Raw genomic sequence first — 22801 nt, forward strand, 5'->3', positions numbered from 1 at the left:
CCAAGCGCCTGCAGGGGAACATCTGGGTCCGAAGTGTTCCCCTGGGACAGGAAAGGACAACCTCCAAGAGGAGGCCGCATGTCGGTATGCCCGTGCGGGGGGTGGGGGTGCGGGGTGGGCACGGCTGCCAAGGCTATGGAGGGATGGAATTTTTGTTCTGCCCTACCACTGAAGGCTGGCTGCTTACCCGGTTGGCGATGGTAATGACGCGGTGGGTGGCCTCCGCTTCCAGCTGTGATGCAGAGAAGGGGGGGGAGAACATGAGCGGGGAAATGAGAAGCCCATCTACTCCCAGGAAACAGACCCCGACAGTCACTCCCATGCTCAGGCCCCACGGATGCCCACAAGACCCTGGCAATTCCCCGCTACCCCCAAATACTCCAGGCATGCTTTTTTGGGGGGGGGGAGATGTGAAAGCAGGGATCCCTGACCAAGCCATGGGCTACAGCATGATGGAGACTCTCAACCAGGCAGACCTTAAGCCGGGTCTCACGGGGCCCCTCGCGCTGTCCCACCCAGCTTCGGAGAGTGCAGCCTGGAGCTCAGCAAGGGAGGGGTTCATCCTGTCCGCACCAAGGCCCTTCCTAGCCCCACAGGGCACCCGAGGCTCCACCAGACTCATGCCATGAATCCCACGCAATGCAGCCCAGCTCCCACGTTTCCTTGAGATGGAAAGGGGTGTGTGTGTGTATGTGTGTGTGTGTGCGTGTGTGTGCGATGGCCTCAAAGGGTGGGTGGAAGGCAGAGCTAGTAAGGGCATGAGAAAGGTGCCCCACCCGTGCCACCCCCTCCACAACATGCACAGACCCCTCATCTCAGCGCCCCTTTGCCCTCCAGTTGCCAAAAGCAGGGGGCAGGACGGCTGGCTTCCCCCTCCAGCCGGAGAGCAAGTCTGTTGGGCGACACACACACCCACCCACCCCTTACCTCCTCTGGCCGGCTGATCTCGATGCCCTCTGGGCCAGTGATGCCCAGATCCAGGGCTTCCCGGGCTCCCTGGGGTGAAAAGCAGGGCAAGAGGGAGTGAGTCTGGGGCACCCTGGGGAGAGGGCTCAACGGGCGCGTCTCCCTCCCCCTCTTGGTCCACCGTTCCAGATAAATTCTGAAGGACGTTCTGCACTTCCCAAATATCTCCGGCACCCAAGGGTTGGAAGACAGGCTTCAAAGCATGCCTCGCCCCACGCTTCCCATGCCGACTGTGGGCCGTGGTGGCGCTTCAGGGCGACACGTCGCATCCGGATGGTGCGGAAGCAAGGGATCCCAGAGGATTCGGGGCACAGCTGTGCAGGGCAGAGGCCGACCGGGCCAGGTCCGTTCCGCTCTCGTTTCCGCCACGGCCACCTCTGAGGACCAGGCCTCGCTCCAAGGAGGAGTGCCACCCGGACAGGGTCCAAAGCCTTCTGGGCCAGAGGGACCCGGGAGGGCCTCTCTCTCGCTGCCCAACGGCCTCGGGAGGGGGCAAGCGCTCCAGCGCGAGAGGCATCCAAGGGGGGGGGGTTGGACTCAGTCGCCTTCTGGGCTCCTTCCAAGCCCATGATTCTGTGAGAGCACCAGGAGCAGGTGGGGCACGATCCACCCTCCCCGTGCGCAGTGCATGGGCTGCTCCCCCGTTCCCCTGGGCACCAGGCACTGACCACGTCCTCCCTACACCAGCACGGCGCTTGGCCACGTCCCTCTGCAAGCGGTTCAGTGACCCCCCCACCCCCCCAAGGTCAGGTCTGGTGGGAGGCCAAATGCCCTTTGGGTCTCTCCCCTCCAAGCCCCCCCCCCTCAGCCACTATATATCACCTCAGCCACTAGCTCGCCGTTCTCCGCGTGGACGCGGGCAATGGCCCCGATGTCTTTGCAGGCACGGAACACCTGGTAGAGCTCGCTGTCCCTCAGCATGTACACCTCCTTGTAGGTCATGAACATCTGGAAGGAGTTCACCCCTTTCTCCCGCACCAGGGTCTCCATCTCCGACTTCACCTGCAGTGGGGGGGGGTGGTAGGGGGGGATAGGTGCGGGGGGGTGGCGTGACTCACCAAGCGGGCGAAGAGAAGGCCCCCGAGAGCAGAAGGCTCTCCTCTCCACCCCAGGACCCGAGGGCAGCCCTGGCACGAGGGAGCGGAGGGTTCGGGCTCCAGAGCCAGGCATCCAGGTTGTCGGGATCCCCAAGGGAGAGGAGGAGGGTCCCCACCCCCACCCCCACGAGGGTCCCCCCCACCCCCACCCCCACCCCAGAGCATAATAAGGGGGTGGAAGGGCAGCAGAGGAAAGCCGCGCAGGAAGGCTGCCAGGGTCCCCGAGGGTGCTTGGCAGGTTCTGGACAGCGAGGGCCAGGACTCTGAAAGGGCCGGCCAGAGGGAGGGGTGAAGGGGCCAGACAAGAGGCGACCCCAACATGGCCCACCACGGCCCAAAGCCGGCCGGGCTCCCGCCGGGCACAAGAGCAGCTGGGGAGGGGCAAAGGGAGGAAGGGTGGGCTGGGCAGGAAAAACAGCCCCCAGCCCCCCCTTCGCTCCTTGCCAGGCTCCGTCTGGGACGGCTCTTCCCACAGGGGCCAAGCGAAGCAGGCTGGCTCCACTGGGGCCAATCCTGTGGACGGCCGGGGGGGGGGGGAGGGTCCCCTTTCAGCCCAGAGGGCTTTCAGTCCCGCCAAGGGGGGGATTTATAGGCCTTGTCCCCCCCCCCAAAATCAAGGCACGGCTGGGCTTCCCCTCGGCCCCCTTCCCTCGGCGCTTCCCCTGCAGGCTGCCTTTCTCCACCTCGGTCAAAGTTCATCGCTGGGGTCAGGGGCCAAAGAAGGACCCCCAAGCGCCCCCTGCCCCTCTAAGAGGGTCCCCACCGGGGCCCTGCTTTGAATCAAAAACAGGCAGAGCCCAAAACAGGCTTGGCCAGGAAGGCTCCTTCCTCTTTCTTGGGGGGGGGCGTAGGGGCGGGTGAGGCGTGGGAGACACGCCTGTTACAGGGTGGGCCCCACAAGAATGCATGGGTCACACGCTCATTTGATTTAAAACAACAACACATCCGCCACTAGGGGGCGCAAGAGGCGTTTCCCAGCATGTATTTTCGAGGTGGGATGGGAGGCACCAAAGTGGGTGGGGTCCCCCTCTCAGGGTCCAAACCCTCAGCCAGCTCACCTGGTAAAGGAACAGCATCTCTACACACCCCCGGGGTGCGTATATGCAAGAGAGAGAAAAGAGGGAGTAGCGGATGGGGGCCGGAGGGGGTGAGGGAAGCAAGGGGGGCACCCCCTGGGCAGTCCCCAGACCCCTGGAGTGGGGCACGAAGGGTGGCGGGCAGGGGTCCTCAGTGGGACCACCACCACCCCCCGGACTCTCTGACGCCTGTGAAAGTCAGGCCGGCCAAGCGGTGGCCATGCAAAGCGGTCCTTGTTCACCCCTGGGGGGGGGGAGGGCAGAGCCTCCTGGGCCACAGCAAAGGGATCAGGGGCACCAGAGGAGGTGCCCGAAAGGCCAGGGGCAACAGGATCCCACAGGGAGGGCAGAAGGCCTCTGGGGTCAGGGAAGGGGAAGGGGCTGAGCGGCAGGAGCCCCCGCCAGGCGCTCACCAGGTCACCTCGCCCAGCCTGGGCTCAGGACTCGGGAGCCAGGTGGCCGTGGCCCAGCAGGTCTCTAATCCAGGGCGAACGGCCAGCTGGCAGCCGCTCCACAGCTCCCAAACATGCTGGGGGAAGGACTTGATCTGAGGGGCTGGGTAACCCCCCACCCCACCCCCCCAGCTTTGCCTAGCCCTCCCACCCTATAGGGCCAGCCGGGGGAGTCGGGAGTGGCCATGAGGCTTGCCAAAGGGAGCCCTCGTGGCCCAGAGCCTGCAGAGGCTGCTGTGGCTGGAAGGCCACGGAGGGCTCCTCTGAAGACCACGGCCCTGGCCTGGAAAGGCCACGAGGCAAGCTGCCAACCCCACCCACCCAAGCTCAGTTCTCCACCAGCATCCCCAGGAAGGGCTGGGAAAGGCTGCACCTCACCCATGTGGAAGAGGGGTGGCTGGAGACGGTGGGACTACATCACCTATCATCCCCCGCTACCACAGGCAATCGTCTGGCACCCTAAGAGCAGGTAAGCCTCCAGCTCGCCTTCTGGCCTGTCAGCTGTGGACTGGGGCCTCATGACCAGGTGGCCGCCTGACCTAGTGGAGGTGGGGCGACGGCACCCTATGAGGGGCACAGGGGCAGACGGGGGCCGGAAAGGGCAGGAGGGGAACCGGGGCAGGCAGTCCTCCCCGAGGGAGCCGTGCTCTCCCTGGCGCGCCAGGCGATTCTCGCACTCCAGCCTGGCTTACCTACCTTGGGCGCCCACCAGGTGATGCCCATGTGCAGGGCATAGTCGCAGCAGACTTTGGGGTCGGCCAGGCTGCGGCACCTCTCGTAGGCATCCAGCAGGGAGATGTCTTTGTCCGGAAGCACGTGCCCAATGACCATGGTGGTTCCCCCGACCAGGGCAGCCTGCACGGAGGGAGAGGGAGAGGAAGAGAGCAGAGCCCCCGAGGAAGGCTTCATTTTCAGGGCTTTCTCGACCTTCCCAATGGGCTCTTTCAACATTTTGAGAGCTTCCAGAGCAGCTAACAATTAAACCTCTCTCCCTCAAATGGTAAAACAAAACAAAAAAAACACAAGGGATGTCCGTGGTCTTTGAGCAAACATGTCCATGTAAACCACACCAGGGTATCTCTGTGCATCTCTGGGGCAACCACGGGGTAGAGCAAGGAGCCCAGAAGCATTAATGCAGAAAAGCAGCTACCACCAGACTTACCAACAATTATGTGCCATCAAATTAGTTAAGACTTACAGTAGCCTTCCTAAGGATTCTGAGGTCTACAGCGGTTTACGATCACCTACTTCTGGTGGCACATTGTACCACCCACAAATCCCTTGTGACAAATCCAGCATTCACACATTACTGTTATTAACAGAGGAAGGGGAAGAAAAACTAATGAAGATGCTGAGTTGGCAGCAACAGAGAAGGAGAATGTGCTCTTTAGCTTAGAAACTCTTTAGCTTCTTCATGGATTGCTGCCTTGTCGTGGCGAAGGGGCTTGAGTAACTCAGAGAAACTATGGGCTATGCCGTGCAGGGACACCCAAGACGGACAGGACATAGTGGAGAGTTCCGACTAAACGCAATCCACCTGGAGTAGGAAATGGCAAGCCACTCCAGTATCTTTGCCAAGAACGCCCCATGATCAGAAGCAAAAGGCTAAAAGATATGACGCTGGAAGATGGGCCCCTCAGGTCGGAAGGCGTCCAACATGCTACTGAGGAAGAGCGGAGGACAAGTACAAGTAGCTCCAGAGCTAATGAAGTGGTTGGGCCAAAGCCGAAAGGACGCTCAGCTGTGGACGTGCCTGGAAGTGAAAGGAAAATCCAATGCTGCAAAGAAAAATACTGCATAGGAACCTGGAATGTAAGATCTATGAACATTGGGAAGCTGGAGGTGGTCAAACAGGAGATGGCAAGAATAAACATCGACATCCTGGGCATCAGTGAACTAAAATGGACAGGAATGGACAAATTCAGCTCAGATGATTATCATATCTACTATTGTGGACAAGAATCCCGTAGAAGGAATGGAGTAGCCCTCATAGTCAACAAAAGAGTGGGAAAAGCTGTAATGGGATACAATCTCAAAAATGATAGAATGATGTCAATACGAATCCAAGGCAGACCATTCAACATCACAATAATCCAAGTTTATGCACCAACCAGCATTGCTGAGGAGACTGAAATTGAACAATTCTATGAAGATTTACAACACCTTCTAGAACTGACACCAAAGAAAGATGTTCTTCTCATTCTAGGGGACTGGAATGCTAAAGTAGGGAGCCAAGAGATAAAAGGAACAACAGGGAAGTTTGGCCTTGGAGTTCAGAACGAAGCAGGACAAAGGCTAATAGAGTTTTGTCAAGAGAATAAGCTGGTCATCACAAACACTCTTTTCCAACAACACAAGAGGCGACTCTATACATGGAAATCACCAGATGGGCAATATCGAAATCAGATTGATTATATTCTCTGCAGCCAAAGATGGAGAAGCTCTATACAGTCAGCAAAAACAAGACCTGGAGCTGACTGCGGTTCTGATCATCAGCTTCTCATAGCAAAATTCAAGCTTAGACTGAAGAGATTAGGAAAAACCACTGGGCCACTCAGGTATAATCTAAACCAAATCCCTTATGAATACACAGTGGAAGTAAAGAACAGATTTAAGGAACTAGATTTGGTGGACAGAGTGCCTGAAGAACTTTGGATAGAGGCTCGTAACATTGTCCAGGAGGCAGCAACGAAAACCATCCCAAAGAAAAGGAAATGCAAGAAAGCAAAGTGGCTGTCCAACAAGGCCTTAGAAATAGCAGAGAGGAGAAGGGAAGCAAAATGCAAGGGAGACAGGGAAAGTTACAGAAACTTGAATTCAGACTTCCAAAGAATAGCAAGGAGAGACAAGAGGGCCTTCTTAAATGAACAATGCAAAGAAATAGAGGAAGATAACAGAAAAGGAAAGACCAGAGATCTGTTCAGGAAAATTGGACATATTAGAGGAACATTTTGCGCAAAGATGAACATGATAAAAGACAAAAATGGGAGGGACCTAACAGAAGCAGAAGACGTCAAGAAGAGGTGGCAAGAATACACAGAGGAATTATATCAGAAAGATGTGGATATCCCGGACAACCCAGACAATGTAGTGGCTGACCTTGAGCCAGACATCCTGGAGAGCGAAGTCAAGTGGGCCTTAGAAAGCCTGGCTAACAACAAGGCCAGTGGAGGTGATGGCATTCCAGTTGAACTATTTAAAATCTTGAAAGATGATGCTGTTAAGGTGCTACATTCAATATGCCAGCAAGTTTGGAAAACTCAACAGTGGCCAGAGGATTGGAAAAGATCAGTCTACATCCCAATCCCAAAGAAAGGCAGTGCCAAAGAATGCTCCAACTACCGTACAATTGCACTCATTTCGCACGCTAGCAAGGTTATGCTCAAAATCCTGCAAGGTAGGCTTCAGCAGTATGTGGACCGAGAACTCCCAGAAGTACAAGCTGGATTCCGAAGAGGCAGAGGAACTCGAGACCAAATTGCTAACTTACGCTGGATTATGGAGAAAGCCAGAGAGTTCCAGAAAAATATCTACTTCTGCTTCATTGACTATGCGAAAGCCTTTGACTGTGTGGACCACAGCAAACTATGGCAAGTTCTTAAAGAAATGGGAGTGCCTGACCACTTTATCTGTCTCCTGAGAAACCTATATGTGGGACAGGAAGCAACAGTTAGAACTGGTCATGGAACAACTGAGTGGTTCAAAATTGGGAAAGGAGTACGGCAAGGCTGTATATTGTCCCCCAGCTTATTTAACTTATATGCAGAATACATCATGCGGAAGGCTGGACTGGAAGAAACCCAAGCCGGAATTAAGATTGCCGGAAGAAATATCAACAACCTCCGATATGCAGATGATACCACTCTGATGGCAGAAAGTGAGGAGGAATTAAAGAACCTTGTAATGAGAGTGAAAGAGGAGAGTGCAAAAAACGGTCTGAAACTCAACATCAAAAAAACTAAGATCATGGCCACTGGTCCCATCACCTCCTGGGAAATAGAAGGGGAAGATATGGAGGCAGTGTCAAATTTTATCTTCCTGGGCTCCATGATCACTGCAGATGGAGACAGCAGCCCTGAAATTAAAAGGCGCCTTCTTCTTGGGAGGAAAGCGATGACAAATCTGGACAGCATCTTGAAAAGCAGAGACATCACCTTGCCAACAAAAGTCCGAATAGTCAAAGCTATGGTTTTTCCTGTCGTGATGTATTGTAGTGAGAGCTGGACCATAAAGAAAGCTGACCGCCGAAGAATTGATGCCTTTGAATTGTGGTGCTGGAGGAGGCTCTTGAGAATCCCCTGGACTGCAAGGAGAACAAACCTATCAGTTCTAAAGGAAATCAACCCTGAGTGCTCACTGGAAGGACAGATCCTGAAGCTGAGGCTCCAGTACTTTGGCCATCTAATGAGAAGAAAAGACTCCCTGGAAAAGACCCTGATGTTGGGAAAGTGTGATGGCAAGAGGAGAAGGGGACGACCGAGGATGAGATGGCTGGACAGTGTCTGCGAAGCAACCAACATGAACCTGACACAACTCCGGGAGGCAGTAGAAGACAGGAGGGCCTGGCGTGCTCTGGTCCATGGGGTCACGAAGAGTCGGACACGACTAAACGACTAAACACACAGCTTAGAAACAAGCCTTCCTTGATTTTTCCTACTACATGTATTAAACCATTAAAGGCTCTACTGGGGGCCACAGTACCATAATTTCAGATCCAGCAACAAAGGGTGGAGCAGGAGAAAAGACAAAACGCATAGAGAAGAGCGGGCTTCCTACATTGCCCTTTTAAGACAAAGTCAAAGGGGGTCATGCTCATTGCCCTTTTAAAGCCCCCACTCACTCCCTTCTTGCAGATGCCTTACAAAGCTGCTCTGTTCACTGGTGAGACTGGTGCTTTCTACTAGTGGCTGAGAAAAAAAAAGAAGGGTGGAACTAAAAATGAAGCTGCACACCCTTGTCATTTCCCCATTTGTAGGAACAGGGTTTTTCACAGGGAAAGGAAAGCAAACAGAGATCTTCCTTGGCTCAGACAAGCATCAGGTCTGACTGCCTCCGAAAGGACCAATCTGTGTGCTCTTATTCAGGCCTGGGCTGGATTTAAGGGGCCTGCACCAATCGGCAGCAGCTCCAAGGCACTATGAGCAGTGACGCTGAGACACTTGACAGCTCAGACGAGGAAGAGAGGACAGGACCAGACCTGATCACCTAAAGACAAAACTCTTCACCGAGTGCTGAACAAATAACACAGAGGGGACCAGCTCAGGTCCAGCCTGTTCTCCAGCCTGGACTGGGTGGGCCGCTGGTCTGGTCACGTAACTCTCTCTACTGCGGCTGCAGCAATTCTCTTTCCATGAACTGCTTTTGATGTAAAATGTGCCCCATGAGCTGCCTCCGGGGATAAGAGAGGCAGATGGGAACACACTCGTAGGCCTATGCACGCACACACAGAAGCTGAGTAGGAAAGGACTGGTTATGAAAGCCGGCTAGCCGGGTGCCACTGCCTGTGCTGCTGTGATTGCCCCCCCCCCGCCCGGTTGACCATCAGAAAAGACCACTCTAGAGGAGACGGACCCGTGGCACGATGCACGGCAGCTTCTCCCGGGAGCGCTCTCCTGAGCGCAGCAGATTCCTCTCCCCCCCCCCCCCACGACCCTGCCTTGGGCTGGACGCAGCCGGCGTGAGCAGCTCAGAGCTCATGGGTCTCCTCTGTGGAATCACTGGCTCTGGCAGGTAGTTTTTCAGAAGCACTTGCCTCAAGAGAAAGGGCCCTGATCCTACCAGCAGTTACTGGTTCTCCATTAATTCAGAGGCCCGCTGGCACGCAGTCACACAGACGGAAGTGACTGCATGTAAACTGAGTCCGCCGCTGCCCACCTGCCGCTGCCCACCTCAGGTCCCCAGGCCAGAGGGGAGAGCCACGGAGAGGCCTCGGTGGGTGTTCTCCACTGGACGTGGCCCGGAGAGGAGCAAGCGAGTCACTGGAAAGCACAGCGTCATGCAGATTTCCTTGACAGGACAAATGCGCTAACTAAACTTGTTTTATTGGTTTTGGATGTTTAATATTTATGTTTTTAATTTTCTTCTTTTTAATATTGTGAGCCACCTTGGGTCCCCTTATTGGGAGAAAGGCAGCCTATAAATAAAACAAGCAAGCAAGAAATACCACCTCTATTCCTGTTTGTACTGGGGAGGCAGACCCTCCTCCCCCTGGCACCATGGGAGCGAGTGTGGGTGAGGAAGGCTGGCGGGAGGGGAGGGGAGGGGGAGCCCCCACGGCCCTTCCAGAGGGGGGGGTGGCGGGTCAGGAAGCCCCGGCAAGCTGCCTTTCCCTCGCAGGGAGCAAGGGAAAGGCATGTCCTCAGTTGACCCTTGCAGGCCACCCGGTAATCTCCAAAGCCGCTTTTGCGGGCCAGGCCTTCCTGGGTAGGGGAGGGAGAAGCCAGCTCTCCCCAGCTGGGAGGGGGCTCAGCCGGGATGAAACAGACCCGTGGGGGTATTCGGCAGACAAGACTCTCCCTGGCCACGTCAAGAGAGTGGAGAGGCAGAGGCTGGAGACAAGGGACGACCACGACGCAGGTGGGAGGGAAGGGAGTGGAAGGAGACCTACCCACCAGCTGCTTTTTGCCTACGCGGGCAAGAGGGACTTCTTCTGAACGTCAAGGCAGAGGCTCAGCAGAAGGAACACAAGCATGTGCAGAGTGCCTTTCCTTCACATTTGGCTATTAAGTCCCGTAAACCCACAGATTTGGAGGCTTGCCTCCCCCGAGGCCCCATGTTTCCCTTCAGGACAGAAGAAACCAGTCAGGATCCTCCTGGCAGCTGCAGGTTTGGGGCCAGCTTGGTCCCTGGAAGAGCCCACGTTTGCAGGATCAAGCCCTGCCAAGGCAGCAGCTGCTGGGGCTCTCAGGAGGTCCCCGTGGGGGCCCTGAGGGAAGGCCTACTTCAGGAAGGCCTCTCTCCCCTCCCAGGCGCTGCCTCAGCCCCACGGGCCTTCGGCTGCTCTGCTCCCGTTCCGGCTCCTCCTGCTCTGAACTCTGGCGTTCCTGCTCCAGCTCAGTGCTCCCACTCCTGCCGCCTGGCTCCCGGCCCGGTGCTCCGGTTTCCGCTCCGGGGCTCCCATCGTGGCTACTTGGTCCCTGTGTCCGAGTTTGGGCTTGGCCCTCTGGGTCCTGGTGCCCTTGACCCCGCTGTGGAAAGCATCCATGCACACCCCGGACGCTGACCAAAACTACAGGGCTTGACAAAGAACCCTTACTCTTAAGGAAGCTGCCACAAGGTGGGTGGGTGGGTGGCAGAGGAGGAGCAGGAGGGGCCCCTCCTCGGAATCCCCCCCCCAGGAATGAAAGAGCTGCCTTGCCCTCCCCTCCCTCCTCACTCCTGGCAGACTGGAAAGATGGGGGTCGGCGAGGGGCCCTCCAGCAGCTGCCGAGGCAGGAGAAAGTGGGATGCTGGCAGATGCTGGCTTTTGGCCAGAATATTATGGGATGCAGCTCTCAAGTTTTTGGTGCTGCAACCCAACCAACCCCTTCCCCATTATCATGTTCACAAGCTTGATTTCTGCAGCATCCGAACTCCCAACGCGCAAAGGGAGGCACCTGGCCTGGGGTCAGTGGAAGTGAGACCCATGAAGGGTCTCTTGGCCAATGAAAGGGCCCATGGGCTCCGACACACTTCCCCAGGTATAACGACCTTGAGATGCTGTCTTGGAGGAAGGAGGCAAAAGACCGTAAAAGCTGGTGCTAAGAGCGACTTGGCCTTGCCAGGCTTTGAGGGGCCATCAGACCCTTTGCGGGCTCAACAGTTAAGGCTGCAGAAAAGTCCTTTACTCTCTGAATTCCCCTCACGCCCCCCTTGCTCTCCCCTCCCGCCATCTATGCTAGCTGTGGGAGTTAAAATCTATTTACTGTAAATCTAATAAAATCAATCCATCAAAACAAACCAACCAATAAAGGCCCCACAGTCCCCCCCCCAAAAAAGAGGAATCCCCAGACCCCAAAGGAACCCGAAGGCTGCTGGGTAGGAAGCCCCTCTTGGGCGTGGGGGTTCTTAGAAGCCCCCGTGTGCTCAGCGGAGGAGAGACCAGTTCTGTGATGGGCAGTGGAGTCGGCCAACCAGGCCTCTAGAGAGCTAGATTTCCTTCCTGGTGTAGAAACTGAGGCACCACACAGAGAAGGGCCCCGATCCAGATCTCTGCAGGGGGGGGCACAAGGTGTGCCTATGCAGTAAAAGAAAAAGCCGGGGAGAAACGGTTCCATGCGAGCGTCCGAACAAAGTATATTTCACAGAACGGTTCCTCAGGCCAGGCGTCTGAAGCCGAATCCTTGCTGCATCTCTCCCTCTCTGGAACCAAAAAAGCTGGGCAGCCGCCCAGGGCGACCACCCTCCCCAGCACTCACGGCCCCTCCTGCAGCAAGAAGAGTGCCAAAGGAGGGAGCGACCACCCTCCCTCGCACGCTCGGCCCTGGTCCTCCTCTGGCAACATCCTCTCCTGCGCTCACACCCGGCCAGCGGCCTTTGCCTGGTGCCCGGTGGCTCTTTCAGCACCTGCGGCCTGGAGAGCTCCCACCCGCTCTGCCCAGAGAAGGGGCCGGAACAGCCAGCAGAATCATGGAACTGAGCCTGGATCATCGCGGGCCGCGGCTGTCCATTTACAAGGGCCCGCGGTGCCCCAGTGCCAGGACTGCAAGCGATGTGTAGGCCACAGGGTGGAGGCTGGATCATAAGAGCCACCTTGTAAGGTTTAGAATGCTCTAACGTCTCTATCCGGCCAGCAGATGACCTCTACGGAGGCAGCGAACAACAGCACTTATTCCGTGGCTAATTTACAGAGATAGTCCCTCACTTACCTCGCAGGCATAAAGCCAGATCATTCAAGATGAACGTGCTACCGGGCCTGGTGGCTGCTTGCCAGCCTCAACCCAATGAAGCCGATAGAAATTCTGAGAGAAAGCATCTGAGCCACGTACAGAATTCAGCCACTGACCGAGACAGTGAAAAATAAAATCATTGACAGCTGATGTGGTGATTAGGACTGAAAAATGAGCACGAATAATAGTCCGAAATGAGGGTTAGGCAAAGAGCACCCGCAGGGAAAAGGCTCTGCTGGGAGTGTACTACGTGAGACATTTTTCCTTTCTTCAGCATTATAAACCTAGGCTGATTTGCTTGTTGTTACATACAAAGCCCGTCCTAGCGAGTACAACTTGCAGGCTCTTCGAGCTGCTCGTAGCCAAGTCCAACAGGCGGCCAGGAGATGTTCCAATGATTATTGGCTTCAGCTCTGCTTTCAGATACAGACAGCAGCGGACACAGGTAATATCAAAGGAATGTATGGCAGTATCAAGCAGGCTTTAGGTCCAATGCAGAAGAAATCTGCTCCCTTGAAGTCTGCTACAGGCATGATCATCCAGGACTGAGCACTTCCAGAGAGAATGTAGTAACTGAAGAAACACTGAATAACATGGAGTGTCTGCCTGTCTTGGAAGAGTTGGACAGTGAAGCAACTTCAGTAGAAATAAAAGCGGCCTTGGATTCCCTCGCCTCCGGCAAGGCACCTGGAAAGGATAACATCCCCGTTGAAGTACTGAAGTGCTGTAAAGAGATCATTACCACCGAACTGTATGAAGTCTTTTGTCTCTGCTGTAGGGAAGGTGGAGTACCACAGGACATGAAGGATGCAAACATTGTCACATTGTACAAGAAAAAAGGTGACAGGGGCGACTGCAATAACTACCGTGGCATCTCTCTTCTCAGCGTTGTAGGGAAGCTGCTGGCTCATGTTGTGCTGAAGAGACTCCAGGTGCTTGCAGACAGTCTATCCAGAATCACGGTGCGGATTTCGAGCTAATAGATCCACCACTGACATGGTATTCTCACTCCGACAGCTGCAGGAGAAATGTAGGGAACAACAACAGCCACTCTTAGTGGCCTTCATAGACCTTACAAAAGCATTTGATCTGGTTAGCATCATCAGGTCCTTTCATGAGCGAATGAAGGGCACAGTTTTTGATGGCTCAACATCAGATCCCTTTGACATCTGAAGCACAGTGAAATAGGGCTGTGTCCTCGCGCCGACCCTGTTTGGGATCTTTTTTGTTGTCATGCTGAAGCATTCCTTTGGAACTGCAACAGAAGGTGTCTATCTCCGGACTAGATCAGATGGAAAGCTCTTTAATCTCTCTAGACTGAGAGCAAAGACCAAAGTCCAACTGAAATGCATACGGGACCTCCTCTTCACCGATGATGCAGCCATTGTTGCCCACTCTGCTGAAGACCTCCAATAACTCATGAATTGTTTCAGCAAGGCCTGCCAAGACTTTGGACTAACAATCAGCATGAAGAAAACACAAGTCATGGGCCAGGGCGTGGACTCACCTCCCTCTATTACCATCTCCGCACAAGAATTGGAGGTTGTTTGTGACTTTGTGTACCTTGGCTCAACAATCTCTGACACTCTCTCTCTAGATGTCGAGCTGGATAAACGCATCGGGAAAGCAGCTACCATGTTCTCAAGACTCACAAAGAGAGTATGGCTGAATAAGAAGCTGACGACACATACCAAGATCCAGGTCTATAGAGCCTGTGTCCTGAGCACACTCCTGTACTGCAGTGAGTCCTGGACCGTTTGTACACAGCAGGAGAGGAAGCTGAACACGTTCCATATGCGTTGTCTCTGACTCATTTTTGGTATCACCTGGTAGGACAAACTTCCAAACAGAGTAGTCCTAGAACGAGCTGGAATTTTTAGCAAGTATACATTACTGAAACAGCAATGTCTATGTTGGCTTGGGCATGTTGTGAGAATAGCTGATGGTCGGATTCCAAAAGATCTCCTGTATGGAGAATTAGTGCTGGTAAATCGCCCCAGAGGGAGACCACATCTGCGATACAAGGAGATCTGCAAGCGGGATCTGAAGGCCTTAGGAAAGGACCTCAACAGATGGGAAACCTTGACATCTGACCGTTCAGCCTGGAGGCAGGCGGTGCATCACAGCCTCTCCCAATTTGAAGAGACCCTTGTCCAGCAGGCCGAGGCAAAGAGGCAATCCCAGAAGCAGCAAAATGAGGGAGCTGGACAGGGGACAGATTGTACTGTATTTGTCTTCAGTGTGGAAGGGATTGTCACTCTCGAATTGGCCTTTTCAGCCACATTAGACGCTGTTCCAAGTCCTTGATACAGAGCATGTTACCATAGTCTCTCGAGACTGAAGGATGCCTAAGAAAATTGTTAATGTGACTTCCCTGAGAGTTATTTGACTTAGTTAATATGTTTAAATTGCTTTCATGGAAATTTGAAATACTTTAGCTAAGTGCCTATTATTCTATTTTTGACATTTTTGTTCTCAGACATACACTCTGAGAACAATATCACACACACACACAACCTTATCTGTGTGTGCCTGTTCAATAAAGAGGAAAACCTGGTAAGGGGGGAGAAGATGACGTGCAACATGCACACTGGATACCAAGTATGCAGATACTGAGCATACCTCAAAAATCAGTAACATGTAGCAGCAAGCCCTTGCAACAACACCTTAGAACAGACAAGGACAACATGGATTTTCCTCCATAGATGCAAATGGGCCCAGCTGGGTGAGCACTTCTTACAATATTTTTCCTTTGTGCCCAGTAATATCCTTAAAAGCTACAGGTTGCTTAAAGGCTCTAATGCTTTCTACTGTTTAATGATGTGTTCTCTGCTTCTCTCTACAGGCTCCTGTGTTCTTAGAATTTTGAAACATGATCATAGCATGACTTAAGTTCTGTTTATAGATTAAAATTTGTTTCTGAATGTACTTTCATTTGCAGCATCTCATAGCTGTAAGAATTTTGGATGGCAATCTCACCTGCAGCTTTTCACAAGCTGCAAGAAGGATTTCTGCTTCAGCACTGGTGCCTACAGGTTTTCTCAAAACTGTAAGACTTTAGCATGTTTTCACGAAGGCTTTCATGGCCAGGATCTAATGGTTGTTGTGGGTTTTTCAGGCTCTTTGTCCATGTTCTGAAGGTTGTTCTTCCCAACGTTTCGCCAGTCTCTGTGGCCATGGGCATCTTCAGAGGACAGCACTCTGTGCTCTGGAGGACACACTCTGTGTTCTGGACAGAGTGCTGTCCTCTGAAGATGCCCATGGCCACAGAGACTGGCGAAACATTAGGAAGAACAACCTTCAGAACATGGACAAGGAGCCCGAAAAACCCACAATAACCAACTTTAGTATGTTCTCAACAACTTTGAAGGATTTTTGTGCTTTTGGAAGATAGAAACAATGCAGATGAATAAAGCTTGAAGCAATAGATAGGCTGAAGTTACCTGGAATCACTGCAACGGTGAATGTACACCTTGATACTCTGATAAATGTTGGCGGTCTGGTTTCATTCTGGAACTGACCCCTTTTTTCTAGGATAAATGCCAGGCCGGCTCTCCCAGTGATGAAGAGGAAGGTTTGCCTCTCCCAGACTAAGAGGGTGGGGGTGGGGGGCAATCACAGGAGGCAGATTCTTCTCCTCCTCTCTCTCTGCCCCCCCCCCCAGGATACCAGCTCTGCATTGCAGGCCCTGACCCACACGTGGCCGCAACAGCTGCCACCTCCTGACCCAAAACAATAGGGATCTTGCTTCGGGAAGACTCTCTGACAGCTGCCAGGGGTGGGGGTGGGGATCTGACTCCATCCCCTGCCCCCCCCCTCTCTAGGTCACGCCGCTCGCTCAGCCCTCCCCCTCAGGCCTGATGCTTCAGAGCTTCTCCAGTGGAGGGGCCAGGCTTCCAGCCCCCTTTCCCCCCCCCCAAGAAAGAGAGCTTGTTCTGGATGAAGCCCCCAAAGCCAGGGGGCAGGGCCGGTGAGGGGGCTGCCCGTACACAGAAGGCAAGGCTTGTGGAGCGGGCAGGGAAGGAGCCCCAAAGCAGGCGGTGGGGGGGGTGTCGGTGGGCTGACGTGGCTCCTGGGATGGGTGGAGCGGGCCCATGTCAGCTGGGGAGCCAGGCAGGGTGGGTCACAGCAGAAGGGGAGGGGAGGGGAGGGGAGGGATCCAAAGGGTCAGGAAGCGGCCAAGCCCCCCAAGGCCTCTCTGCCCCACCTTCCCCTGGACGGGGCCAGCCCTATCCCTCCCTCCCTCCCCCCCACACCGACCGAAGCTCTCCAGCCAGTGGCACCAAGAGAGAGACGTGGCTGGTGGCCCTGAAGGAGCCCAAGCCCTCCGGACTCGCAGCCGCGGCCTCCTCCTCGGATCCAACAAACTCCCTCTGAAGTGGACCAAGGGGGCAACCAACGCCACCTCCCGTGGCAGGGAATCCCACGGACCGGCCGCGTCCTGGGTGGCGAAGCCCCTCCGTCCACCTGCATCTGGAGAAGTTCCTCTCACGGCCAGGCCAGAATAAACCTGGGAGGTGCTTTAAGACGGCCCTTCTTCCTCCTCATTTTGGTCACAAAGGCTGAAGCAGAGCAACTCACCCCCCCCTCTTCAAACAACCCCCTCCCCCTTAAAAAAAACACTCTTTGGACAAAACTCCCAGCGTTCCCACCCTCAGGTCATCCTCCCCAACAGAGGATTCCTGAAGGAAGAGAGTGGGGGGGGGGTAGGAGGTGGGGGGGGTCAGTGGCCCATCACCTCCTTTCTATGCTCAAGAGACTCACCGACAACTGCCAGAGGGTTCTCCATGCTGGCATGAGGTGTGCCCCCCCCATGCAGTGAGGGGAGCAAGATCGTACACCCCCACGGGCAAAAGCCTTCCCTCCAAATAGCCCCTATTCACCCCGAGAAGAGGAGTGTGCGGGGAGGGGGGAGGGGGAGGGAAGGCTTTCTCCCACCACAATTATGCTCCTGCAGGGCGAGAGCCTATGTTTCCAGGCGAACAGCCTGTGTGGAACCCCAAAGAGCACCCCGGCTTCACCTGTGGGCCAAACGGCTACAAGCACCTTGAGCACATTCACCCCCTTCCTCCTGATGGGTGGCCTCAAAGACAGTCAGTTCAGTGGGCAGAAGTGCCCCGGACAGACCGCCCATCATCCCGAGGGTTGAAGGATGCCCGAGCGATCTTACGCAAGACCACGGTGGAGGCAACACGGCTCCCGGTTGAACATTCCAGGTGCTGCCCTGGCCAGGCTCCCCACCACCACCACCACCACCTCCTAAAGGAAACCTGCATTCCCACTGGAATCTGGGCATCACCCAGAAGCAGATCCTGCCACCAGAGCCACTGCCTCCTGCTGCCTCCCTTTGCAACCACCTCTTTCTCGCCTTCTTTCCTGCCACCTGTGTGCCAGGCACCTCGGACTGATTGGCATCCCAGGAGGAGGGGGGGAAATCGGGGCCTTGGGCGCCGGGCGGGAGAAGGAAGGGGTTCTATGTGCAAAACCCAGCCTGTGCGGAGAGACTGGGTGCCCGGTGAGGCACAGGAGTGCTGGCGGATGGGGTGTGGGTCTCACAATTGCTCAGCCGAGAGACCCCTAAAGCCCCAGGTGGGGGGGCAGCAGCAAGCAATGCCTGTCCCAAACTCAGCATAACAGCCTCCTCGGTCTGCTGCCTCAATTTTGCTCCACGATTCGGTCCCTTTCACCCATGAGGCGCAGTGGCACAGAACCCTGTGACCCGAGAGATAAAGGGGCGCACAACTCCCACCGGACACGAGCTGCTTTTCTGGCTTCCCAAGGCAGGTGCCACCATCAAACATGGAGTTGGGCCAAAAGGGGGGGGCAGAGCTGGGATTGGAGGAATCGGCAGCAAGCAAGCAAGCAAGCAAGCAAAGGGAGGTGGGAGGGGTCCCCTTTCTGCAGACGCTGAGGCACGACTGCTCCTGGAAGTGGGATCTCAGCCAGGCAGCAGAGGAAAGCCAGCCCGAGGAGCCTCAGGCCAGGAGGGCCCCTCCCTTCCTGGGACTCCCCCCAGCAAACGAAAGGCCAGAGCCCCAAAGAGAGGAATGGAAAACCACAGATGGGCTGAGGGGGGAACCCGGGATGTCCATGGCCTCCCTTGGAAGAAGCAGGAGGGTCCCGATTCAGGGAGAAGGGAAAACAAAGGGCCTCGTCTTGTGATGGCTTCCTCTGAGTGAGCAGGATGGTGGGCTGCGTTCAAGCTGATGCGGGCTGGAGAGAGAGAGAGAGAGAGAGGGAGAGCCAAAGCCCGGGTCTCCGAAGAGAGCGACCGGCCTGGGAACTCTGCCAGGGCACCTGAAAGGGTCCGCGTCTTCCTCGAAGGTGGGGCTGGGGCAGCCCCGGGGAGTCCCCGGATCCTTCGCGGGCCCAGCCGGAGAGGGATCCCCGCCCCAAGGGCTCAGCCCCGCCCCTGGTCCAAGGAGGAGGCGTCTGGGCTGAACCTCGGAGGCCAGGCCTGCCGTGGCTGGTGGGCCCCTTTTCTACAGAAGGGCCAAGACCTCGCCCTCTACAGTCATGGCCTCTGCCCCCCTACGCCCCACCCATGGCTCTCCCCACCGCCTTCCCATCACCACAGAAAGAGAAAGCCCCCCCCCAACCCCATTTGTGCACGTTCGTCTTCCTATATTGACCATTCTCTGCAAGCCGGAGGCCAACAGGAACCGGAGATTAGGCAAAGTGCCGAATGCCCCACGCAAAGGCCCTAGATAGATAATCCACAGCGGGGGTGGGGTCAGCGTGGGACAGCACACCTCACATGCATGAGGATGTGGGTGTTGCAGGACGTGCGCACGCACGCGCATTGACATACTACTGTGATATTTCTGCATGTGCACAGTAGTATTTCCAACGGCAGTGCTCAGTGTTCCATCGGGGGGGCATGCGTACGGAAGCAAGCCAGCCCCCTTCCTCCAGACAGTCAACGGCCTCCATTATCAATGTCATGCCCAGGCGTTGAGAGGTCCAGAGAAGCCAATGGGGACACATTCCCCCCCCCACGAGCTCCACGGGGTCCAACACCTTCCTCATCCTGTAAACATAAGCACGCCTGAAGCCCAACGAGAATGGATCACTCCTTCATCTCGCTCAAGAGCACCCGCAAGGCAGAGGGACGCACCTGCTCCCCCCAGACTCCCCCCACCGCCACCAATCCAGAATAGGATGCTAGAGACTGGCTGGAAACCGTCCTCTGTGGGATGGATCCGAGAAGAAGTTTTCCTGTCAAGGGCAGAACGGCGGCTTCCCTCCAGCGTGTTGGATCCTTGTCTTGCTATAAAGAAGCACGCACCGCTCCTGTCACCTGGTGGGCGGGGGGGGGGAGACGTCACATCGAGCAGGACTGCATCAGCTACCACTTACAAGTCCCCGTCCGGAAGAAATTCCGCCAGCCGAGGGTGCCACCCACAGTTTGCAATGGGCTGTCAGATTGGTCCACCTTCTTGCCACCCACCATGCCAGGAAATCTGCCGATGCCGGGTGGCAGAGGAAAAACGTGGCTACCATCACCTTTGCCAACTCAGAGAAGGCCGTCCGACACGCCACCTGATCCACTTGGAGCGCTGGAAAAGGCCGCGGCACACGAGCTGAAGCTACAAGGTTCCCCTCCTCCAGGCCACAGGAGGCCACGAGGGTTTCCCTGCTGGCGCCCCTTCTTGGTCCTTGAGATCAAGGAGAAGCCACTGGCTCCTCATGCGATGGAGAGACGAGGAAAGTCAGCTTGGGTTGTTGTGGGTTTTTCGGGCTCTTTGGCCGTGTTCTGAAGGTTGTTCTTCCTAATGTATCTTCGTCTTCAGAGGACAGCACTCTTTTCCCTTCCACTCCGTGCCCCCAGAGCACAGAGTGCTGTCCTCTGAAGATGCCCATGGCCACAGAGAGACGGGCGAAACGTTACCAAGAACAACCTTCAGAACAAAGAGCCCAAGAGCCCAAAAAACCCACAACAACCATTAGATCCCGGCCGTGAAAGGCTTCGCAAATACAAAGTTAGCTTTCCTAGAACTCACCAGTCAGCAGGGCCTGGTGGTCAGGCTGGCTGGGAGAGTTTGGGGAACATCCCCCTTGGCCTGTTTTAGAGATAGTCCCTCTTAGACCACCTCTTAGGAACTTTTGCAATTGTCTCCTTACCTTTGGGGGAAAAGAAAGGGAACCTGGTCTAAAGCCCTCCTCTCTCCAGCCCAGTCTCTTGAAAGCCATGTCCTTGACCAGGTTACCTTTCTGGGTACCTTTTCTTTCTTTCTTTCCCCACCCCCACCCGCCAGCAGAGAAGGGAAGTACCTTGGTGCCATGATAGAAGTCATCCACGCAGGTAGCATTCATGAAGGTCTGGTGGAAGTGGGTGCTGGTGTCAATGCCCCCCGGGATGACCAGCTTGCCCGTGGCATCAATGACCTTGGCTCCACCGGGGATCATGAGCTCACGGCCCACCTGCTGGATGATCCCATTCTCAATGTAGACGTCCGCTTCCAGGGTGCAGTCGTCATTCACCACCTTCCCCCCCTTGATCAGGATCCGCATCGTGGCCGCGTTGGCAAGCATGTCTCTGCAAAAGGACACAGGGGTCAGTGGGGTCTTGGAGATCTGCTCACTTGCTCTTTCATTCTTACTTTTACACACACACACACACACACAGAGAGAGAGAGAGAGAGAGAGAGAGAGAGAGAGAGAGAGAGAGAGAGAAAGAGAGGAGCTTCAAAGGCTTTTGGGGGCTCTATTGCAGGGGTGGCCAACGGCTCTTTCTGCTTGGAGGCCAGGCAGCCCACCTTGCTGAACCAGAGGCCAGACCTAAGAACTGAGCAAAAGGAGCCCCCCTGATTTAGGAACACCCCTCCCCCCCCTCGCAAAGGCCGCCCTGTGAAAACCTTCCGGGGCTCAGGGAACATCCAAGAGGGTCATAGTCCTGAGGTTGGTTTTGTGTGTGTGCATGTGTGCACATGCTTGGCACAATTTCAGTTTTCTGGAAACACCCCCCCCCCAAAGGGAGATTGTCATTTGGACCCCTGACTTTTGAGTCCTGCCTTCTTCTGGGGCCAGAGAAAAGGAGCCCCTTCTGTCTTCAGGTGAAAGCAGCCCCCCCGTGGACTTAGAAATGGGGGAGCTGGTCCCCACTCCGCTCCCCTGAGCTTTCTCCTCTGTTCTTTCCAGACCCCTTAACCATCTTGGTCATCCTCCTCTGGGCACATTTCACCTTCTCAATATCCTTCTTAAATGGTGGTGCCCAGAACCAATTCCAGATGAGGCCTGAACCAAGCACAGGACAGCAGTACCAGCCGCTTCCTTCAGTTTGGACCCTGCACTGCTGTTCAAGCCGCCCCACACAGCAGCGGCGATTTGGGTAAACGCAAACACTGCCCCCCCCCTCAATTTCTTTCTGCTATGTCGCACCGTTCACTCTGGTTTATCCTGCAGTTTACTGAAACACCAAGCCTAGGCACTACCGCTGGGGCAGCCATCTCCCATCCTGCATTCGTACATCTCGTTCTTCCCCACAAAGTGCAGGACTTTGATTATCTTTTCCTTCTTGAAACTCATGTTGCTTCCTCTGGCCCATTCCCCCCCCCCCGGCCTGCCCCCCCCATCCGTCAAGGCCCTCTTGAGTTCTGAGTCTGTCTTCTGAAGTGTCCAGCTACCCCTCCACGTTTGGGTGTCATTTGCATAAGGGGGGAGCACCCCCTCCACCCCCTCCTCCAAGTCATTTAGTATAAAAATGTCGAAGAACACAAAGCCTAAGGCTTTTGCCAGGATCCCCTCACCTGTCTCTCCCGGATGACCTCCAGGAATTGTTGGGGAGCAGTTTTGGGGGCACAGACTCTCAACCGGGTGGTTAAATCTATCGGACAAGACCATTGTCTAGCCAGCCCAAATATCACCAGCTTGGCCACAAGCATATTCCGGGGGACCTTGGCAAATGCCTTCCTGAAATCAAGGCACATCCCCCTTATCCACTGAGCTTGTGATGCAATAAAAAAAGAGAGAGAGAGAAGATCAGTCTGACATGACCTGCTTTTGAGACACTGATGCTCCGTCTTAGGAATCGCAAGGCACTCTTTTCCAGTGCAATTCTCCCCATATGCGTAAACAGATGAACAAGGACACACAAAGCAACACTCTGGAAGCTGAGCTCGACACTAGTTGAGGGGCCACGTGGAGGCTCTGCCTGCCACTGCGCCTCTGGGCCAAAGCTCGGCCTCGGGTGCAAGCCCCCAGGGTCGCTTTCTCCAGCTCCATTTGCAGCATTCAGAGTGTCCCTTGGGTGGCGGCGCGGCCACCATGCCATGAGCAAAAACGAGCCCCGCAGCCTTACTCTGGACCCTTCGGAAAGGCAACCTCTGCACAAATCCCAAGAA

At 55.3% G+C, this 22801-nt stretch overlaps 1 protein-coding gene across 4 annotated transcripts in view; it reads right to left on the reverse strand.

Moving 5' to 3' along the window:
• DPYSL5 (dihydropyrimidinase like 5) overlaps positions 1–22801 on the reverse strand; it is a 48069-nt gene that overhangs the window by 8961 nt on the left and 16307 nt on the right. For all 4 annotated transcript variants that reach the window (XM_072985707.2, XM_072985712.2, XM_072985703.2 and 1 more), the window contains exons 2-6: positions 20733–20997; positions 4288–4446; positions 1789–1968; positions 928–996; positions 188–232 (exon numbers count right to left, since the gene is read on the reverse strand). In XM_072985707.2, the coding sequence (XP_072841808.1) occupies positions 188–232; positions 928–996; positions 1789–1968; positions 4288–4446; positions 20733–20997 (718 nt within the window). The remainder of the gene's footprint in view (positions 1–187; positions 233–927; positions 997–1788; positions 1969–4287; positions 4447–20732; positions 20998–22801) is intronic.

This window comes from Pogona vitticeps, chromosome 1 (genome assembly GCF_051106095.1).
Source record: "Pogona vitticeps strain Pit_001003342236 chromosome 1, PviZW2.1, whole genome shotgun sequence".
Lineage (NCBI taxonomy): Eukaryota > Metazoa > Chordata > Lepidosauria > Squamata > Agamidae > Pogona > Pogona vitticeps.